The sequence below is a fragment of the Ursus maritimus genome, unplaced genomic scaffold (assembly GCF_017311325.1).
Source record: "Ursus maritimus isolate PB19 unplaced genomic scaffold, ASM1731132v1 scaffold_29, whole genome shotgun sequence".
In the NCBI taxonomy this organism is placed as follows: Eukaryota; Metazoa; Chordata; class Mammalia; order Carnivora; family Ursidae; genus Ursus; species Ursus maritimus.
Window position 1 is genome coordinate 33,429,007 of NW_024425452.1, and position 17,768 is coordinate 33,446,774.

At 38.5% G+C, this 17,768-nt stretch overlaps 1 protein-coding gene across 4 annotated transcripts in view; it reads right to left on the reverse strand.

Moving 5' to 3' along the window:
- UBE3D (ubiquitin protein ligase E3D) overlaps positions 1-17,768 on the reverse strand; it is a 523,493-nt gene that overhangs the window by 416,871 nt on the left and 88,854 nt on the right. For all 4 annotated transcript variants that reach the window (XR_005838364.1, XM_040643700.1, XM_040643699.1 and 1 more), the window contains exon 9: positions 13,566-13,704. Coding sequence is in view for 3 of the 4 variants with exons in the window: in XM_040643700.1 (XP_040499634.1) it covers positions 13,566-13,704 (139 nt within the window). In the remaining variant the exon portion in view is untranslated. The remainder of the gene's footprint in view (positions 1-13,565; positions 13,705-17,768) is intronic.

The following is a 17,768-nucleotide window of genomic DNA, read 5'->3' on the forward strand; positions in this document are numbered from 1 at the left end:
ACCTAGGGATAAATTTAACCAAGAAGGTGAAAGACCTATTCTCTGAAAATGAAAATGGCACAAATGGAAACACATTCCATGCTCATATATGGGAAGAATTAATACTATTAAAATGTCCATACTACCCAAACCAATCTAAAGATTCAAAGCAACCCCTATCAAATACCCATAGCATTTTTCATAGAACTAAAATAAATAACCTAAAATTTGTATGGAACCACAAAAGACTTCAAATAGCCAAAGCAGTCTTAGCAATCTTGAGAAAGAATAAAGCCTGAGGTATCATACCCCCAGATCTCAAGATATACTACAAAGCTATAACAATCAAAACAGTATGGTAATGGCACAAAAACAGACTCAAAGAGCTCAGACTCATATCCTATTTGGATAGAAAGACCAGAAATAAACCCATGCATAAATGGTCAATGAATCTATGACAAAGGAGGCAAAAATATACAGTGAAAAAAGTAGTCTTTTCAATAAATGGAGTTGGAAAAAGCGGACAGCTACATGCAAAAGAATGAAACTGGAATACTTATGACTTTTAAAAAATAAATTCAAAATGTATTAAAGACCTAAATGTGAGACCTGAAACCATAAAACTCCTAAAAGAACACATAGGCAGTAATCTCTTGGACATAATCTTGGCAGTGTATTTATGGATACATCTCCCCAGGTAAGAGAAACAAACGTGAAAATAAACCCCTGGGACTACATGAAAATCAAAGCTTTTGCACAGCAAACAAAACTGCCAACAAAATAAAAAGGCAACCTACTGAATGGGAGAGGGTGTTTGTAAATATATATCCAATAAGGAGTTAATATCCATAATATATTAAAAAAAAAACTTACAGAACTCAAAAAACCAAACAACCCATTTAAAAAGTGTGCCAAGGATCTAAACAGACATTTTTCCAAAGACATACAGATGGCCAAGAGACAAATGAAAAGAGGTTCAACATCACTAATCATCAGAAAAATGCAAATCAAAACCACAGGGACACATTACCTTATACCAGTTAGAATAGCTAATATCAAAAAGACAAGAAATAGTAAGTATTGGCAAGGATATAGAGAAAAGGGAACTCTCCTGCACTATTGGTGGGAATGTAAATTGGTGCAACCACTGTGAAAAACAGTATGAAGATTCTTCAAAAAATTAAAAATGGAAATACCATATGATCCAGTAATTCCACTACTAGGTATTCACTGAAAGAAAACAAAAACACTGATAAGAAAAGATGTATGCACCCCTACATGTATTGTAGTGTTATTTACAATAGCTAAGATGTGAAATCAACCCAAGTGACCAACAGATGAATGGATGAAGGAGCTGTGGTATATATATATATATATATAATGGGATATTACTCAGCCATAAAAAAGAATGAGATTTTGCCATTTGCAACAACCTGGACGGAATAGAGGGGATTATTTTAAGTGAAATAAGTCAGACAGAGAAAAACAAATACTATGATTTCACTTATATGTGGAATCCAAAAAAAAAAAAAAAAAAAAACCCAAATGAACAAACAAACAAAAAACAGACTTTTAAAAGTCAGAGAACAAACTGGTAGTTGCCAGAGGGGAGATGGTTGTTGGGGGAATGGGCAAAAGAGGTAAAGGTGATTAAGAGGAACAAACTTCCAGTTATAAAATAAATAAGTTACAGGGATGAAAAGTACAGCATAAGGAACATAGTCAATAATATTGTAATAACCATGTATGGTGCCTACACTTAACTGTAATGAGCACTAAGTAATGTATAGAATTGTTGAATCACTACGTTGTATACCTGAAGCTAACATAGTAACATTGTATGTCAACTATACATCAATAATAAAAAAATAGATAAAATATTGATAAAATTCTTGCCTGTCTGAAAAAGGTAAAGATATTGAACAATTTTGTTTTTGCTAGAAAATTTTCTATTCTATGTATTTTAAAATTTTAAGAGCAACCACTACAAAAAAAACTCGCACACTATCGCTTCCAAGACAGCAGAATTTTTTTTAAAAAGGATGAAAAAAATCAAGATAACAGAGAATAAGAAAAAAGAAAAAAGGAAGAAGAGTATGACAACCAAAAAATGCATACTCCTCTCATCATACTCACATATACAAAGATGGTATACATAATTTCCACTATATTAAAAATTACAGTCGTGTAAGCAGACTCAACACATGTATTTACAGTAATATCAAGAACCATGTCTTCTGTTTGCAGTGCTCTGATTTCTGCTAAAAATATTAGTATATTAGCAAGACTTGCTGAAAAGCAGCTGACAGTTCAAATGGACAATGACTCAAATGTTTATTTCCTTTACAAATGATACCCAAGCTGAAGTTAAATGAGAAGAAAACAGTAAGACCAGAAGGAAGAGAGTCAGAAACATCGGAAGTATGGACAACTGTAGTTGTTTATAAAGAACTCCGTATGTACAGTTCTAAAGAGACAAGAAAAGGCACTAGCACCTAAACATTACTCAGCTTTTTTTTTTTTTTTTTTTTAGGAGGGGTGAGGGGTAGTGGGAGAGGGAGAGATTGAATCTAAAGCAGGCTCTATGCCCAGCATGGAGCCCAACGTGGGGCTTGATCTCACAACCCTGAGATCATGACCTAAGCTGAAATCAAGAGTCACACGTTTAACCAAGTGAGTCACCCAGGCGCCCCTCAGCTAACTCTTTACTCCAGTTTAGTTTGTGTTCCTTTATTATAGCTTCGGACAATGCACCAGAACCCTTTTGTATGCTACAGGTTAACCCAACTGCCTTATATTGTTGGACGCCAACTGCAGATAGTAACTGCATGAAGCGCCAGCTGAAGCTACAGACATACCTTCCCTGCCATTCCAACATAATCAGTCCTCTGCAACCATCATTCCCAGCTTCTAACCTAGTAAGAAGCAACATACTGGTCTTTACCTTTAAAGGGATTTCAAGGAAGCAAGACCCGCCATCATGAAGCCACCTGACTGAACCACAGCTGCGCTAAGTGTGTGAGAAAGAACCAAGTCCTCTCCTTAATAGCCCCAGGCAAGGGGAAAGGTTCAAATTTTAGAAAACTTTCTTGGAATAACCATAGTTACAAATAAATGCAAATACAAAAGCACTGGAAAATTCTTAAGTCACAAATGTTTCAATGTGGGCCAGGATCCAGAGTCAGACAGAGGAAGTGAACCCCAAAGTGGAACAAGACTGAGGGAGGGTGTAAGGGCTGTCCAGAGAATATCCCAGCTTTCCTCCCCTTCCTTTTCTCTGACAGACAGCCCATCGCTGGGGGTCTTCCCATGAAGGAGTGACCTGGGTCTCTCAGGCAGGAAGAGCCGAAGGCCAGGCAGCACTCTAGTCTCATCATTCCTGACCCTTCTTTGGGGGCTGTTAGGAAGGTCTTGTGACATGGACTCCATTCTCTTGGAGAGAAAAAAGAAACTACATAATGTGGCTTTATCTATGCTTTTCTTCAGTTAAACACTTTTAGGATATTCAGGAGAAACCAATCCCTTTAAGGAATAAAGTTATATTATTCAGCCGTGGTGAATAAATTAGGAACAGCTGGGAACAGACAAAATGACTCTGTGTGCATCTACTTTAAAAGGAACATTATAATCTAATCCAATCTCCTTAATGTACAGATAAAGAAACTGGGACCCATACAGGTTACCTAACTGGACCAGCGTCACAAGTCCAGTTGGTGGCAGATCTAAGACTACATGACACCTTGAGTGTCCTGCCTCAGGGTGAGCGACCGTCCTGACAGACCAGACTTGTCATGAGAGGGAGAGAAGGACTCCAGAGGTTGGACATCCCCGAGGGAAGGGAGAAACTCAGGCTGGGAGACACCGCAATGCTAGGTGTTCATCCTGAATGGCAGCAAGATGGCTTACAGAGGTAACTAACCCCGGGATTCTACACAGCACCTGAGTTTAAAAGGGAGAGGTCATGGTAGAAGAAAAAAAGGGAAAGAAAATATACAAGCTTCATGACAAGGATTCACTTTACCTCCATAGTCAGGGATTGTTAAGTGCAGATTAATAATGAAAAGTGAAGACAAGAGGAAAATAATTAACCTATTTGAGCTAGTGACCAGGTTTTCATACTATTTAAAGGCTTTTTTCCTTAACAATTACTGGGAGTATATCCTATTGTCATGTAACTGTTTTTTTACCGTGGTTCTGGAAAACCTTTATTAGAAACACTTTGGATGTTTGTTAGCATGCAGATTCCTGGGCTCTCCTCCAGGGTTACTGACTCAGAAACCTGAACTTCAAACAAGCTTCCCATGGGTACTGACATGTAAGAATCAACACTAGCCATAATCCCATCATCACAGAACTAGACAGACCCTCTTTGTCTTCCGGGCCTCCCCACACCCATTTCAGAGTCAGAGGTGCAGAGATAGTGAGAGCCCTCAAACCACAAAGGTTGCTTAGAGCCTGCAAGGCCTTGCAATCAGGCCTTCTCTCCCTACCAAGTCAGGAAGGACGGACGGACTGAACTGGGCTAAAGTAGTAGTTGGTTTAATTTTAAGATTCTATCTTTTTAGGCTAGAAGTGCAAATATGTATCATTTTGTTAATGAAAACCATACCACATTTTCTGCCATGAGTATGCATTTCCTTTAAAGTTAGGGTAGGAAAAAGTTACAGCATTAAAAACAAGCAAAACAAGAGATACTATTATTGACTTTCTGGGGCAAACCTCAATTCCCGCTTTTCGCAGTGAGGCCAAATGCAGAGCACCCCCAGCCCAGTCAAGCTCCCCTGTCAAGTAGCAGCTCCTCAGATTATAGGCCAGTGCCACCGACGGCCTGGGAACTACCCTGCTCTGCCTACAACCCTAACTCTTTGATAGGGACAGAAATTCCTGAGGAGTGGGGAACGTGGCAGGGAACGTGGGCAGGGCGAGCAGCCTCTGGCTGGCTCTCCGCCTGGCCCCGTCCTCCAAGCTCTCTCTAGAGTAGGACACCATGGCGGTCAGGCAGAGGAAGGAAGAATCCACATTAGAGAACTGTATTAAACTAAGCATACCTGCTCATTTTCCCAAACCAAGAATGCCCTGCAGGGCCAAAAGGGATGGAGAAGGCAACATCCTTTTCACACCCAAATTGCTAAGGCAATTCTCAGAAATCTGTTTTGAGGAGAGTGAAAATAGAGCGGTAATCACTACTTTGAGACCGGGGTTCCCGAATATAAAGAGCAGCACTCAACTCCTGATTATCTCTGCCCACTGAGGACAAAGGGACTAGCAGGAAAGAAAGAAGGCTGACACTTCTCAGGACTTGAGGGTGCCAACACCACTCCCTTAGTTCTTTGGAAGGCATACAAGGATTACCACGAGAGCTGAGCACAAATTGTAGCAAGTGCCTGCCCATCTTGACGAAGGTCTATCCACCTCCTGTTACGTCTGCAATGGCTTACAGCCTCCCATCGTATCCACGCTAACCTAATAACAGGACCTTTATATAAAAGTACCCCAAGGCCCGTTAGCAGTCTCCAGGAAGACTGTCTTCATGCCAGAAGATGAAGCAAAGGAAAGAGGAGAATTCTGCCATTATCTCATCCCCAGCATTTCCAATGAGGCCAGTTTTATACTAAAATATATTTGCATTTGTGTATGTACATTGGCACATGCGTTTTCAAAGTACACATAAAAACACCAACAAGAATTACCCTACAGTGCCGATAGTGGTTATTCCCAGAGATTTCAATTTTTTTTTCATTTTTCTGTATTTTCCAATTTTTATCATGGAAGTGATAATCTTTTCATAATCAATTTGTAAAATGTTAAAGGGTAATAATGGCTATTATTATTATTTTTTTTTTAAAGATTTTATTTATTCGACAGAGATAGAGACAGCCAGCGAGAGAGGGAACACAAGCAGGGGGAGTGGGAGAGGAAGAAGCAGGCTCATAGCGGAGAAGCCTGATGTGGGGCTCGATCCCATAACACTGGGATCATGCCCTGAGCTGAAGGCAGACGCTTAACCACTGTGCCACCCAGGTGCCCCAATAATGGCTATTATTTACCCAGAGATGAACATGGCACGCAAGAGACAGATAAGGCCATTTGTGTTGTGCAGTATCTGAAAGTAGATGAAAAAAACGGTGTAGAGACAGAAACCTCACTTTCTCTTCTCTGTTGCCCTTTGTTACTACTCGTCTGTAAAGCTCTCAGGCCTCTGCCTAGCGATTTCTTGAAGCCCCTATAGATATTTTTTAAAAAAAACATTTTAAATTAAACCACAACTTCCTTTGAACTACTATATCATCAAAACTTTTTACCTGCGATTCCAACAAATGGCCAAATGATTAAACCAAATTTCCATGTGTTATTTTCCTCCCCTCTTCTCTCATGACAGAGGTCTCAGCAGGCAATGAAAAAGCAGATGGATGGGAGAATTATTTGTAAAATTATTAACTTCTGAACAATTGAGAACTTGAATATATCGTTTTTACATCACAGAAATGATGAAATTCAACTATCAGTGGATTTCTTAAAGTTAAAAACCAAACTACATACAAGTAACATAAGTGAGAATTTTCTTCTCTAAGTAGTATACAGGTCCCTTACTCAAGATGCTTCCTCTGCTTCACCCTTCCCCAGTGAACAGTGTATGATTTCACATCCATCTAGAGCTGAGAAAATAGCCCTGATTAACCCTAATTATCAGATGGTAATAGATAAGCTCTATAAAGCTTTTCTGTTTCTTCTTCTCTACATATTCTCACTATATAATCCAGTTACACAGCATACACATAAAACTGTAACCTGATGAAGCTCACCTTTTTTCCAGGACCCATTACTTAAGAATGTTACTCACATTGCGCCCACGTTTGAAGGTTGTGGTTCTCTAAAGGATGATATTAATAAAAGAAAAACTGTTGCTGCCTGATGGTAAAAATAAGATAATACAAAACCCAGGACTGTGAAAAAGGATGATTTGCCATTTTCTTTGATGAAATTGTCATGGGATGGAATAAACAATAGACTCAGAATCAGAGAACCTAGGTAGGAATTAAAAAAAACCCATAGCCCTGCATATTAGGACTTACATAAACTTGTTTAGATTACTTACTTTCTTTTTTTTTTTTTCTTAAAGATTTCATTTATTTATTTGACAGAGAGAGAGACAGCCAGCGAGAGAGGGAACACAAGCATGGGGAGTGGGAGAGGAAGAAGCAGGCTCATAGAGGAGGAGCCTGATGTGGGGCTCGATCCCATAACTCTGGGATCACGCCCTGAGCCAAAGGCAGACGCTTAACCGCTGTGCCACCCAGGCGCCCCTAGATTACTACCTTTCTGTACCTTTAAAATGGGGTTTGTTGTTGTGAGGATTTAAAAATGGATAATGTCTGTGAAAACATTTACAATTATTGTAGAACACAGCTATCTACCTGGGGGAAACAAAGAAGCTTTCATTTGGGGGCTCTACGACCTTAGAAATGCCACCCACACAGTTGGGAAGGCCTGGAGCCGCTGATGGAGCTGGAGTTAATGAGGTAAGGTGTGGGAAAGAACAAACAAGATGTCCTCAGCTCAGGGCTTGAGGCGGTGGAACACTCCTTATCTCTCAGCTGAGTCTAAGTTTCCAAGGAAGGCTCTTCCTGGGAATTCTCTGTGGGAGTCAAACCATAAGTTAGGAGAGAGAGAGAGTTTAGCCAGATGGCTCCATCTATTAATGGAGCTCTCTGCCATGTTACCACTTAGTTACTCCACGTCTGGAGGGATGAGACCCAACTGCAGAAGAAACGGAAGCCCAAGCAAATTGGGAAAACAATGCTTAGCTGGGGGCCTTTGGGGCCTCTGGCCTGACTCCGTGTCCACCAAGAGCGCCAAAGGTAGGTCTTGTTTCTGACAAGATGTTTGGATTTTGTTCTCATCGCAACAGGAAGGTCATGGAAGAATTTTAAGCTGGGAGTGACATAAGCCCATCCTTCTTCTTGGGGCACAACAACTACAGTACGTGCTTCGCAACGCATCGGTGTTTCTCAACCAAATCCTGCATTCTGTTTGCTCATAATCACACTGCGGATATGAAGGTGTGGTAACACGGTACAAGTCAAAATTACAACAAATCCACCAAATGGTATCCCTATTGGCCTGAAAGAAATGTTACACTGTAATTTAAGAAGTTAGAATTTCATATATGTTAATAGCTCTAATAAATAAGATAAACTTTTCCTTTTGGGATTTGGCAGTGATAACAGCTCAAGCAGGAATGTCAAGTGAATCCCTGGAAACCTAAAATAACATTTTTTACAAGAAAAGCAGCAGTGCTCACAGTCACTAACTGGGTCTGGAAAGTAAGAGAATTGGAAATGTAAAGATGGTATCTTTAACAAGTGTCATTCTACTATTTTACAGCTCTTGCCAATACAGCACCTTAAAAGATGTGCATTACAGTGAATTTCCAATTGAAAAAAGTAAATCCCAAATATGGGCAAAATTAGCAGCCCCACTCCTTGTCATTGTAATAAATGATTAAGTAGGTGTTACAAAGATGAAAAAGCAGAGCATCTCTTTCTAATCCTGACAGACTCCCTCCCCTTCTTCACTGATCCTTTATCTTACAGTGAAGACCCGCACAAGGAAGTCGGTTCCTGGTATGCTCCTGAGAAGACTGCTTCTTTCCAGAGGCAGTAGCAAGGACTGCATCGCTGTAGCAGACACCGTTCGTGAACTTGTGCCGAGTTTCTCTACACCTTGGGAACTGGGAAAGTGTCTGTGCTCCTGGTTAATAATATTCAGCAACCAGGCTGAAAGCAGATGAAGCACAATCAGGAGTAGGGAGGAAGAGTCAGTCACAGAGCTCCTGTGGCTGAGCTGCTACGAGAGGACACTAACATCACTGAGAGCACGCAGGGCTTTTGTGCCCAGGTGCTGATGTGAGCCTGAGCTGGGATCCATCGAGGGATTAAGACCTCCTCTGTCACAGGGACAAAACAGAATGCGCCTCCTCTCAATTCCCCCACACCTAGTTTAAATTCTTCTTCTTCCTTAATCTCCTTAAGACTTGAGTTGAGACTACTTTGCAATAAAATTATTCTCAATTTATATCACACATGGATGATTATTCTATCTCCCTCATGTGCTGTAATATCCTCCAAGTCAGAGTCATCTCTCTTGATCCCCATTCACCCATCACACAAACATTTCAAACAGTACATGGAAAGTGACATAAATAGTAAATGTCTTCCAGCCTTGCTCCCCAAAGATAACCACTATTAAGTTTCTTGTATTTCCCTCCATAAATGTTTGTGGGCATATACAAACCTTTATGTTATTCAATGTTCGATTCAATGAGCAAAACTTAAAAAGAAACATGGATTGATATACAGAACTTTAAATCATTTCTGGTTCAAGTATATAAATAATTATAAGTTACTGCAAAATAAGGTGTGTGTGTGTGTGTGTGTGTGTGTGTGTGGACATTTCAAGGTAGATACAACCTGCCTCCATGTACAGCTCCCACCCCCTCTACCTTCCAGGACTTCAGCGAGTATTGCCCTTGGGTAGCAGGTGGAATTACCAGGGCACAAGCCTGGTGAGTCCAGCTCTGTGAATAACATGGTGGGTATTCCCTGGCCAACTCACTCCATCTCTCTGAATCTCAGTTTCCTCTCTTACAAAATGAGAAGGTGTTTTCAGAGGTCCCTTTGAGAGCTCAGGATTGAAGCTGGTAATCAAGTACTGATAAATAAAACAGGTACACCAGGGCCAAAGTATGAAATTAGTATCAGGAAGAAAATCAAACATAATATCGCAGCTTACCAGGAGAATATGAATGCAAATTAGACTGGAGCAGTTATTTAAAAAATATTTTTAATTGAGGTATAATTGACATATAACATTATATTCATTTCAGGTGTACAACGATTCCATATTTATATACAGTGCAAAAGGATCATCACATCACAATAAGTCTAGTTAACATCCAGCACCATCCCACTTACAAAAACTTGTTTTTCTTATAATGAGAACTTTTAAGATCTAACCTGTTAGCAACTTTAAAATATGCAATATAGTATTATTAACTATAGTCACCATGCTGTATATTATATCCTCAGGACTTATTTATTTTATAAATGGAACTTTGTACCTTTTGCTCACCTTTACCCATTTTGTCATCTCCATACCCATGAACTCGGGTTTCTTTGGTTTTGTTTTTTTAGAATCCACATGTAAATGAGATCATACAGTATTTGTCTTTTTCTGACTTATTTCACTTAGCATAATCTCCTCTAGGTCCATCCATATTGTCACAAATGGCAAGGTTTTATTCTTTTTTATGGTTGAATTGCATATATATGCCCCACAACCTCTTTATCCATTCATCCATAGATGGACCCTTAGTTTGGTTCCATATCTTGGCTATTGTAAATAATGCTGCAACGAACATTGGGATGCATACATCTTTTCCAGTTAGTGTTTTCATTTTTCTTTGGATAAACACCCAGTAGTGGAATTGCTGGATCATATGGTAGTTTTATTTTTTTAATTTTTTGGCCAACAGGTTTGTTTTCCATACTCGCTGCACCAATATACATTCGCACCAACAGTGCACAAGGGTTCCTTTTCTTCCACATCCTTGCCAATGCTTGTTCTTTCCTGTATTTTTGATGACAGCCATCCCTAAAAGGTGTGATGATAACTCAGTGTGGTTTTGATCTGCATTTCTCTGATGACCAGTGATGCTGAGCATCCTTTCATGTACATGTTGGCCATCGTAAGTGGAAAATGTCTGTTCAGATCTTTTGCCCATTTCTTAATTGAAGTGTTTCATGTTTTTGCTGCTGAGTTGTATGAGTTTTTTTTTTTTAATATATTTTGGATACTAACCCCTTTCCAGATCTATGATTTGCAAATATTTTTTCCCATTCAGTAGGTCGCCTTTTCATTTTGTTGATGATTTCCTTTATTGTACAGCAGCTTTTCAGTTTGATGTAGTCCTTTGTTTATTTTTCATTTTGGTGTCAGATTAAAAAAATCATCACCAAGACCATTGTCAAGGAACTTACCTCCTATGTTTTCTTCTAGGAGTTTTATGGTTTCTGGTCTTACCTTCAAGGCTTTAATCCATTTTGCATTAATTTTTGAGATGGTCCAATTTCATTCTTTTGCCTATGGCTGTCCAGTTTTCCCAACACCATTCATTGAAGAGACTGTCCTTTCCCCATTGTATATTCTTGGCTCCTCTGACATAAATTAATTGACCATATATACATGGGTTTATTTCTGGGCTCTCTATTCTGTCCCACTGGTCTATGTGTCTGTTTTTATGCCAATACCATACTGCTTTGATTACTATAGCTTTGTAATATAGTATGAACTTAGGAAGCATATTTCCAGCTTTGTTCTTTGTCAAGATTACTTTGGCCATTTGGGGTCTTTTGTGGTTCCATACAAACTTAAGAATTCTTTGTGTAGTTCTGTGAAAAATGCCATTGGAATTCTGACAAGGATTGCACTGAATCCTTAGGTTGCACTGGGTGGTATGGATATTTTAACAATATCAATTCTTCTAATCCATGAGCACAGAATATCTACACATTTATTTGTGTCTTTTTCAGTTACTTTCATTAATATCTTATGGCTTTCAGGGTACAGGTCTTTTATCTCAACTAAATTTACTCCTAGTTATTTTATTCTTTTTGATACAACTGGAAATGGGATTGTTTTCTTAATTTCTTTTTTTAAAAGATTTTATTTATTTGACAGAGAGAGAGAGAGAGAGCACGCAGAGCAAGGCGAATAGCAGACGGAGAGGGAGAAACAGGTTCCCTGATGAGCAGGGAGCCTGACGTGGGGCTCAATCCCAGGACCCCGAGACCATGACCTGAGCCAAAGGTAGACACTTAACCGATTAAGCCACCCAGGTGCCCCTTAGTTTCTTTTTCTGATATTTGTTATTAGTATATAGAAACACAACAGATTTTTTATATTGATTTTTTATATTGATTTTGTATCCTTCATCCTTTATTTCCTTCATTAGTTCTACCAGTTTTTTGGTAGTCTTTAGGGTTTCTCTATGTAATATATCATCTGCAAATAGTTCTACTTCTTTCCCTTTCTAATTTAGATCTCTCTTATTCCTTTCTCTTACCTATCTGCTTTGGCTAGGACTTCCAACACTATGTTGAAGAAAAGTGGTGAGAGTGAGCATCCCTATCTTATTCCTGATCTTTTTTTTTTTTCCCTGATCTTATTGTTGAGTATGATGTTAGTTATGGGCCTCTCATATTACGGTCTTTATTATGTTGAGGTCTGTTCCCTCTATACCCACTTTGTTGAGGGTTGTTTTTTTTTTTTTATCATAAATAGATATTGAATTTTGTCAAGTGTTTTTTCTAAATCTATTGAGATGATCATATAATTTTTATCCTTCATTTTGTTAATGTGGTATATCACACTCATTGATTTGCAGATGTTGAACCATCCCTGCATCTCTGGAACAAATGCCACCTGGTCATGGTGCATGATCTTTTTAATGTATATTGAATTTGGTTTGCTAATATTCCATTGAGGATTTTTGCATCTATGTTCATCAGGGATATTGGCCTATAATTTTCTTTTCTAGTGGCATTCTTGTCTGGTTTTGGTATCAGTGTAATGCTGGCTGTGTAAAATGAGTTTGGAAGCATTCCCTTGGAGCAATTTTTGAAACAATTTCCTGAGCTATAATTCATAGGAAAATCCACATCTTGTTTTACCACAGAGGTATATCAAACAATATACACTGATCCTGAAGTTATCTTAGGATACAACCACTATCCTTCAGAAGTACAGCCAACCCATGTTTACTCATTTCTCTGCAATGCATGTGACCTTCTCATCAGCCTCAGAGAGCTCATGAGTATTTTTCCATTGTCAAGAGTCATAGATAAGTTCAATGTTACATTCAGTAGCTATGGGTCATAACTTAAGCAACTAGTTAACATCTTAATTCCCATTTGCCACGTCAGTGACAATTAGCTGCCTACCAGGGAGGAGGTCTTCCTGTTGATCAGACCACATACGCTGTTCTGTCCTGTTTGTTCTACTCTCACCATGTCCTTTACCAGGAGCACAGATAAATATCCAGAGGAGTGTCGAAGTGAGGAGGAAGGGGCTTGGGAGAGGGGGAAAAGGTGCTGCAAGCAGGTAGGGCACCATCAGTGTTAAACATCTATTTGGCAACTTGACTGCAAGCTAACAGTAGCAAATCTACTAATAATGGTTGAAGATCTTTGTTCTAGAGCAAAGCTAGGAAAGGGAAAGTGGCATTCACAGTGTCTTTGTAGGTGTTTTTGTCATTTCTCTCAGACACAGGAGAGATGGAGGTTAAAAGAACAAACTCTGGAGCTAGAAAGGTATAGGCTCTGCCACTATTAGACTACTAGCTAATCAATTCTGAGTCTCTATTATTTATTTATTTCAAAGAGACACAAGGCATTCCATGCATTGTGCTTATTATCATCATCTGAAGTGTGGGTTCTGTGGGCTATCTCCCACAAAATACAAGATCCTTAAAAAATAATTACAAGTAAAACTGAAAAATCATCCCCTGGAAAAGGAGTTGTACTTACCTGAAAGGAATTCATAGAGCGAAGGGATGGAGGCAGCGTTGCATTATTCCTTGACAATATCAGCAGCAGCTCCAGGCAGGTTGCAGAAGGCAGGGTTAGAGAGTGGATGCTGATGTCACTTTCCCAAGCACTGGAAAGCCTGAAACACATCGATGTGTATAATTTTGTAACTGTGGGGCTCCTGGGTGGCTCAGTCAGTTAAGTGTCCGACTTGATTTCAGCTCAGGCCATGATCTCAGGATCGTGAAATCCAGCCCAGTGAAGGGCTCAAGGCCCAGCAAGGAGCCTGCTAAAGAGTCTCTCTCCCCTTGTGCCTCTGTCCCTCCCCCACCCACTCAAGCTCTCTTTCTCTCTCTCAAAAAAAAAAATAATTTCATAATTGTATCTGGTCATAATTATTTCAAAAATCTGATGGAGAAGGAGAAGCTTTCAAGTGTAGAAGGGAAAAGCAATGCACAAAAAAGTAGAAATAAAATGGTTATACTAAAAATTCAGAGTAAATATCCAAGACATTTTTATAGTGTTTTGATATAAAACAGACAGATTAGGCAATTTTTTCAGGTCAACATTTCATACTCAAAGTTTAAGAGTCACAGGAAATGCAGTCTTATTTGTGAGGGACCTATTTGGTGTGGGGTATGGGTAATAGCTAATATATTGAATGCTTCCTATATTCTATGCCCTCTTCTACATGTAACATCGTGTTCACCCCTCAGATATCTATGAAATGAAACTGTCGCTATCCTCATTCTACAGATGTGGAAATTGTTTCTGAGCTGGATATGCCCTATGAAGTGTCTAGTTCATTGATTTTCAAACCTTAAAAAGTGACGGAATCCTTTTATCAAAAAGTCTTGTGAAAGCTCCATTTATAATACAAATAAAAGCAAAGCTGCTCTGTTGGAAGGGGAAAGGTTTGGCAGGAGGCTCCCTTCATCTTCCAAGTAGCCTATGAAGCATCTCTGCTACATCTGTTGAACCTACTTGAAAATTACTTCATTCAAGAAATGGGGAAACCGAAGGCTAGAAAAGTAAAGACTTCTCTGGGGTAAAGTACGTGTTTAGAAATGATATGGCTGGGTCTAGAATCCGGGTTTCCTGACTGCCTATCGAGCGCTTGAAGTAAAGGGGAAAATCAGAAAATCATTATGGGAAAACAATGTAATAAGAATAGGATGTGTCTTATCTGTCAATTCTTCTATTTACTTGAGTATTTCCTGCCTGTGCCCCTATCAAAATATCTCTTATCACTGTCCTAATTTTTAGATATATATCTATATTTTCCATTTACATAAACTTCTTTTTGTGAAGCTACCTTTCACCCAATTGGTGAATTCTGGAATGTCAGAGAGCATCAGTGGCTGAGGGCATAATGGATTTTAACGTTTATGTGATAAGTCAGAGCAGATGGTTTAGCTGTGTCATCAGTCAGGTTACTTGTGCTAATACATTTCTGATGTGGGGTGGGGAACTAACTCTTCTTTGAAGCATTTGCCAACTAGTTGGACTAGAATCGGACACTGCCCACTTTCCCCAAAAATGGTCTGTTTTCATCAAGGGCACGTTTGGAATGTCTTCTCTGTGCTTTAAACACCTCTCTGATATTTTATATTGATTGGCTATGTTATTCTTTCTCCTTTTATTAGTTATACAACATGCTCCACATTTCTCTGGGGTGGAAATAAAAATCTCGTTGTCTTTGGTAAAAGTCAAATGTAGTACTAGTGCAGTGGCTCTAAGCTCACTCTCCCTACCCCCTTCCTTACGCCTTCTACAAACCACACCATTACTTGCGTTACACTAAACACACTATGTCTTGCTCATGCGGTTTTCTGAACCTGCAAGGCTGTTAGGCTACCTGGAGAACTTCTGTTCATTCTGCAAGACCCACATAATATCATTTCCTTGGAGACATCCTCGTTTCCTTTATAAGAATTAACTGCTTGCCAATACCATATTTGTATCCATTACGACACTCACCACCACCCTACTCGTATTCTTATTTGAGCTGTGTGACTCATCCTAAATCAGACATGAGCAACCATATCCTGCGGATTCCTCTAACTTTGCTGCCCAGTGTGGAAAGAAAGATTAGATTAGTTGTTTTTCCTTAGGCACACCCAGGTATTAACCTTTTACTGGCTATAAGAAAAACATTCCACTTACATTTGTATATTCAATAATTTAATTTTTTTCCAAGTGTTATTTTTATAATCAGAAATGGGATTTCTGGGTCACACAAAGGAATGTTTAACTGCTGCTCCGAGGTGTCAACATGCTGCTAAGTGGCTATGGTGTGATCTATCAAAAAGGACAGTCAGGGAGAAATTACAATTCTTTAGCGCTCCTTGTCACCGACCAGTGACAGGCACTCTTGGACAAGTCTGGTTTCCTCATGAGATTCTGGAGTTCATACACAACCTATACAATGTATTAAACCACCAAAATTTACACAAAAGGACATTCTCACACTAATGATATCCATAGTCACAAAAAAAGATATAATTAGTTATACATGTTAGTTATTCAAGTCTCTATGTAATTACAAATATTTGCATGGTATGTGAATTCAACTCTGGCATTTTAAATCTAATCTTTCAAGAGTTCTATGATTTAACAACTTTTATCCCTATTGAAGCTCATGAAGGTGAGGAGTGTTGTCCAGATCACACGGTAAGTGGTGGAAAAGAAACTCAAGCATGATCCTCTCCATCTAAATTTCATTCTCTTTTGTATCTAGAAATGCTCTGTATTTCTGAACAAATTCTATCAAATAAAAATTGAAAAGCCCAAGGGTAAATGATGAAGTACATTTTAGATCTCTTAGAACACCTCATTTCTCAATAATTTGAACCACCTTATTTTTGAAATCAGACAACCCAGATGGACCTAGGAAGGCTCAAATTCCTAATATTTTCCTTTCATTTACCCTAATATTTATCCATCTATTCTTTTTTTTCTTTCATTAGCCCCAGGATTTACCTTTTTATTGTTAAGTTTTATAAATGTTCTCTATAATCTTAACCACATATTATCACATGAAACATCCATATACGTGGACAAACACAGAAATTAATACATGAAAAATGCTAACAGTTGTTTTGGAAAGTTAGAACTATGGGTAACTGTCCCCCAAAACTTCAGTTAATGTTTTCACATTGTGGTTTCTGTTTTGTTTTGACTTAGGAAGAAAGAAATAAAGACAACAGGAAGATGCAGAAGTGGGCTGGCGTACTTAAAATTCAGTTTATCGTAAAACCACCACCAAACTCATTATGAAAATTTAAGGCATGTGTTAATTGAGCCAGAAGTGATCCTTGAGACTATCTACCCATGGCTCAAATTTCTGTTAATGATTTAAGCATTTTAAGAAACATAGGATTATAATAATCCAGAATTTGGATTATTTCTGATATTTCCTGCAAAAACATCCTAGACGATTAGACCTAAATCAGTAAACTCCCACTATAAAACTGACAAGAAAGATAATTCAAAGAGAATAACAAACTTAACATTAATTGAAATCCATTTTGGTGATTTTTAAAGTAGTGGCAGAGGAGAAGCTTTCCTAAGAGACCAGAACTGTCAGCCAGGTGACCTTAGTCAGAGACCAAAATGCAAGCAGAGGACACAACATCCTTATTTCTGAACTTTTGCCTTGACAAAATTCCCTAGAGAAGCAACTATGGCCTCTCTATTTTTAAAGAGGCAATGAGAAGGGGGAAAAAAGTCCCCTTCCATCACGTCTAACAAAAATAGTGAAACTGAGAATGAATCAAACACTAATAAATAGCAAGAAAAGAACTTGAGAAAACAGAATGGTGATAGTCTACTAAAAACCAGAGGTTGTTTAATGTTATACATGAAAATGACAGATAGAGATGATAAAACAACTCTACCAAAAATTAAAATATTTAAAATGAGTCCAACATATTATATAGAGAAGAAAAAAATAATATGGTATAGGAGAACTCAAGATGAAAATATTTAACTTAAATTTCATGTTTCTCCTATTTTAGCAATTGATCTGGACTCTTCAGTCTTAGAAGGACCTAGCAAACAGCCTATTAATGACGTTAAAATATAATATTGCTTATATCTGTATATTTTTAAATTCCAATTTCAAAGCTATAACAATGATAAAGCTCATCAATTTAAGCTCTCAAAATATCAAAACAGGGGCGCCTGGGTGGTACAGCGTTT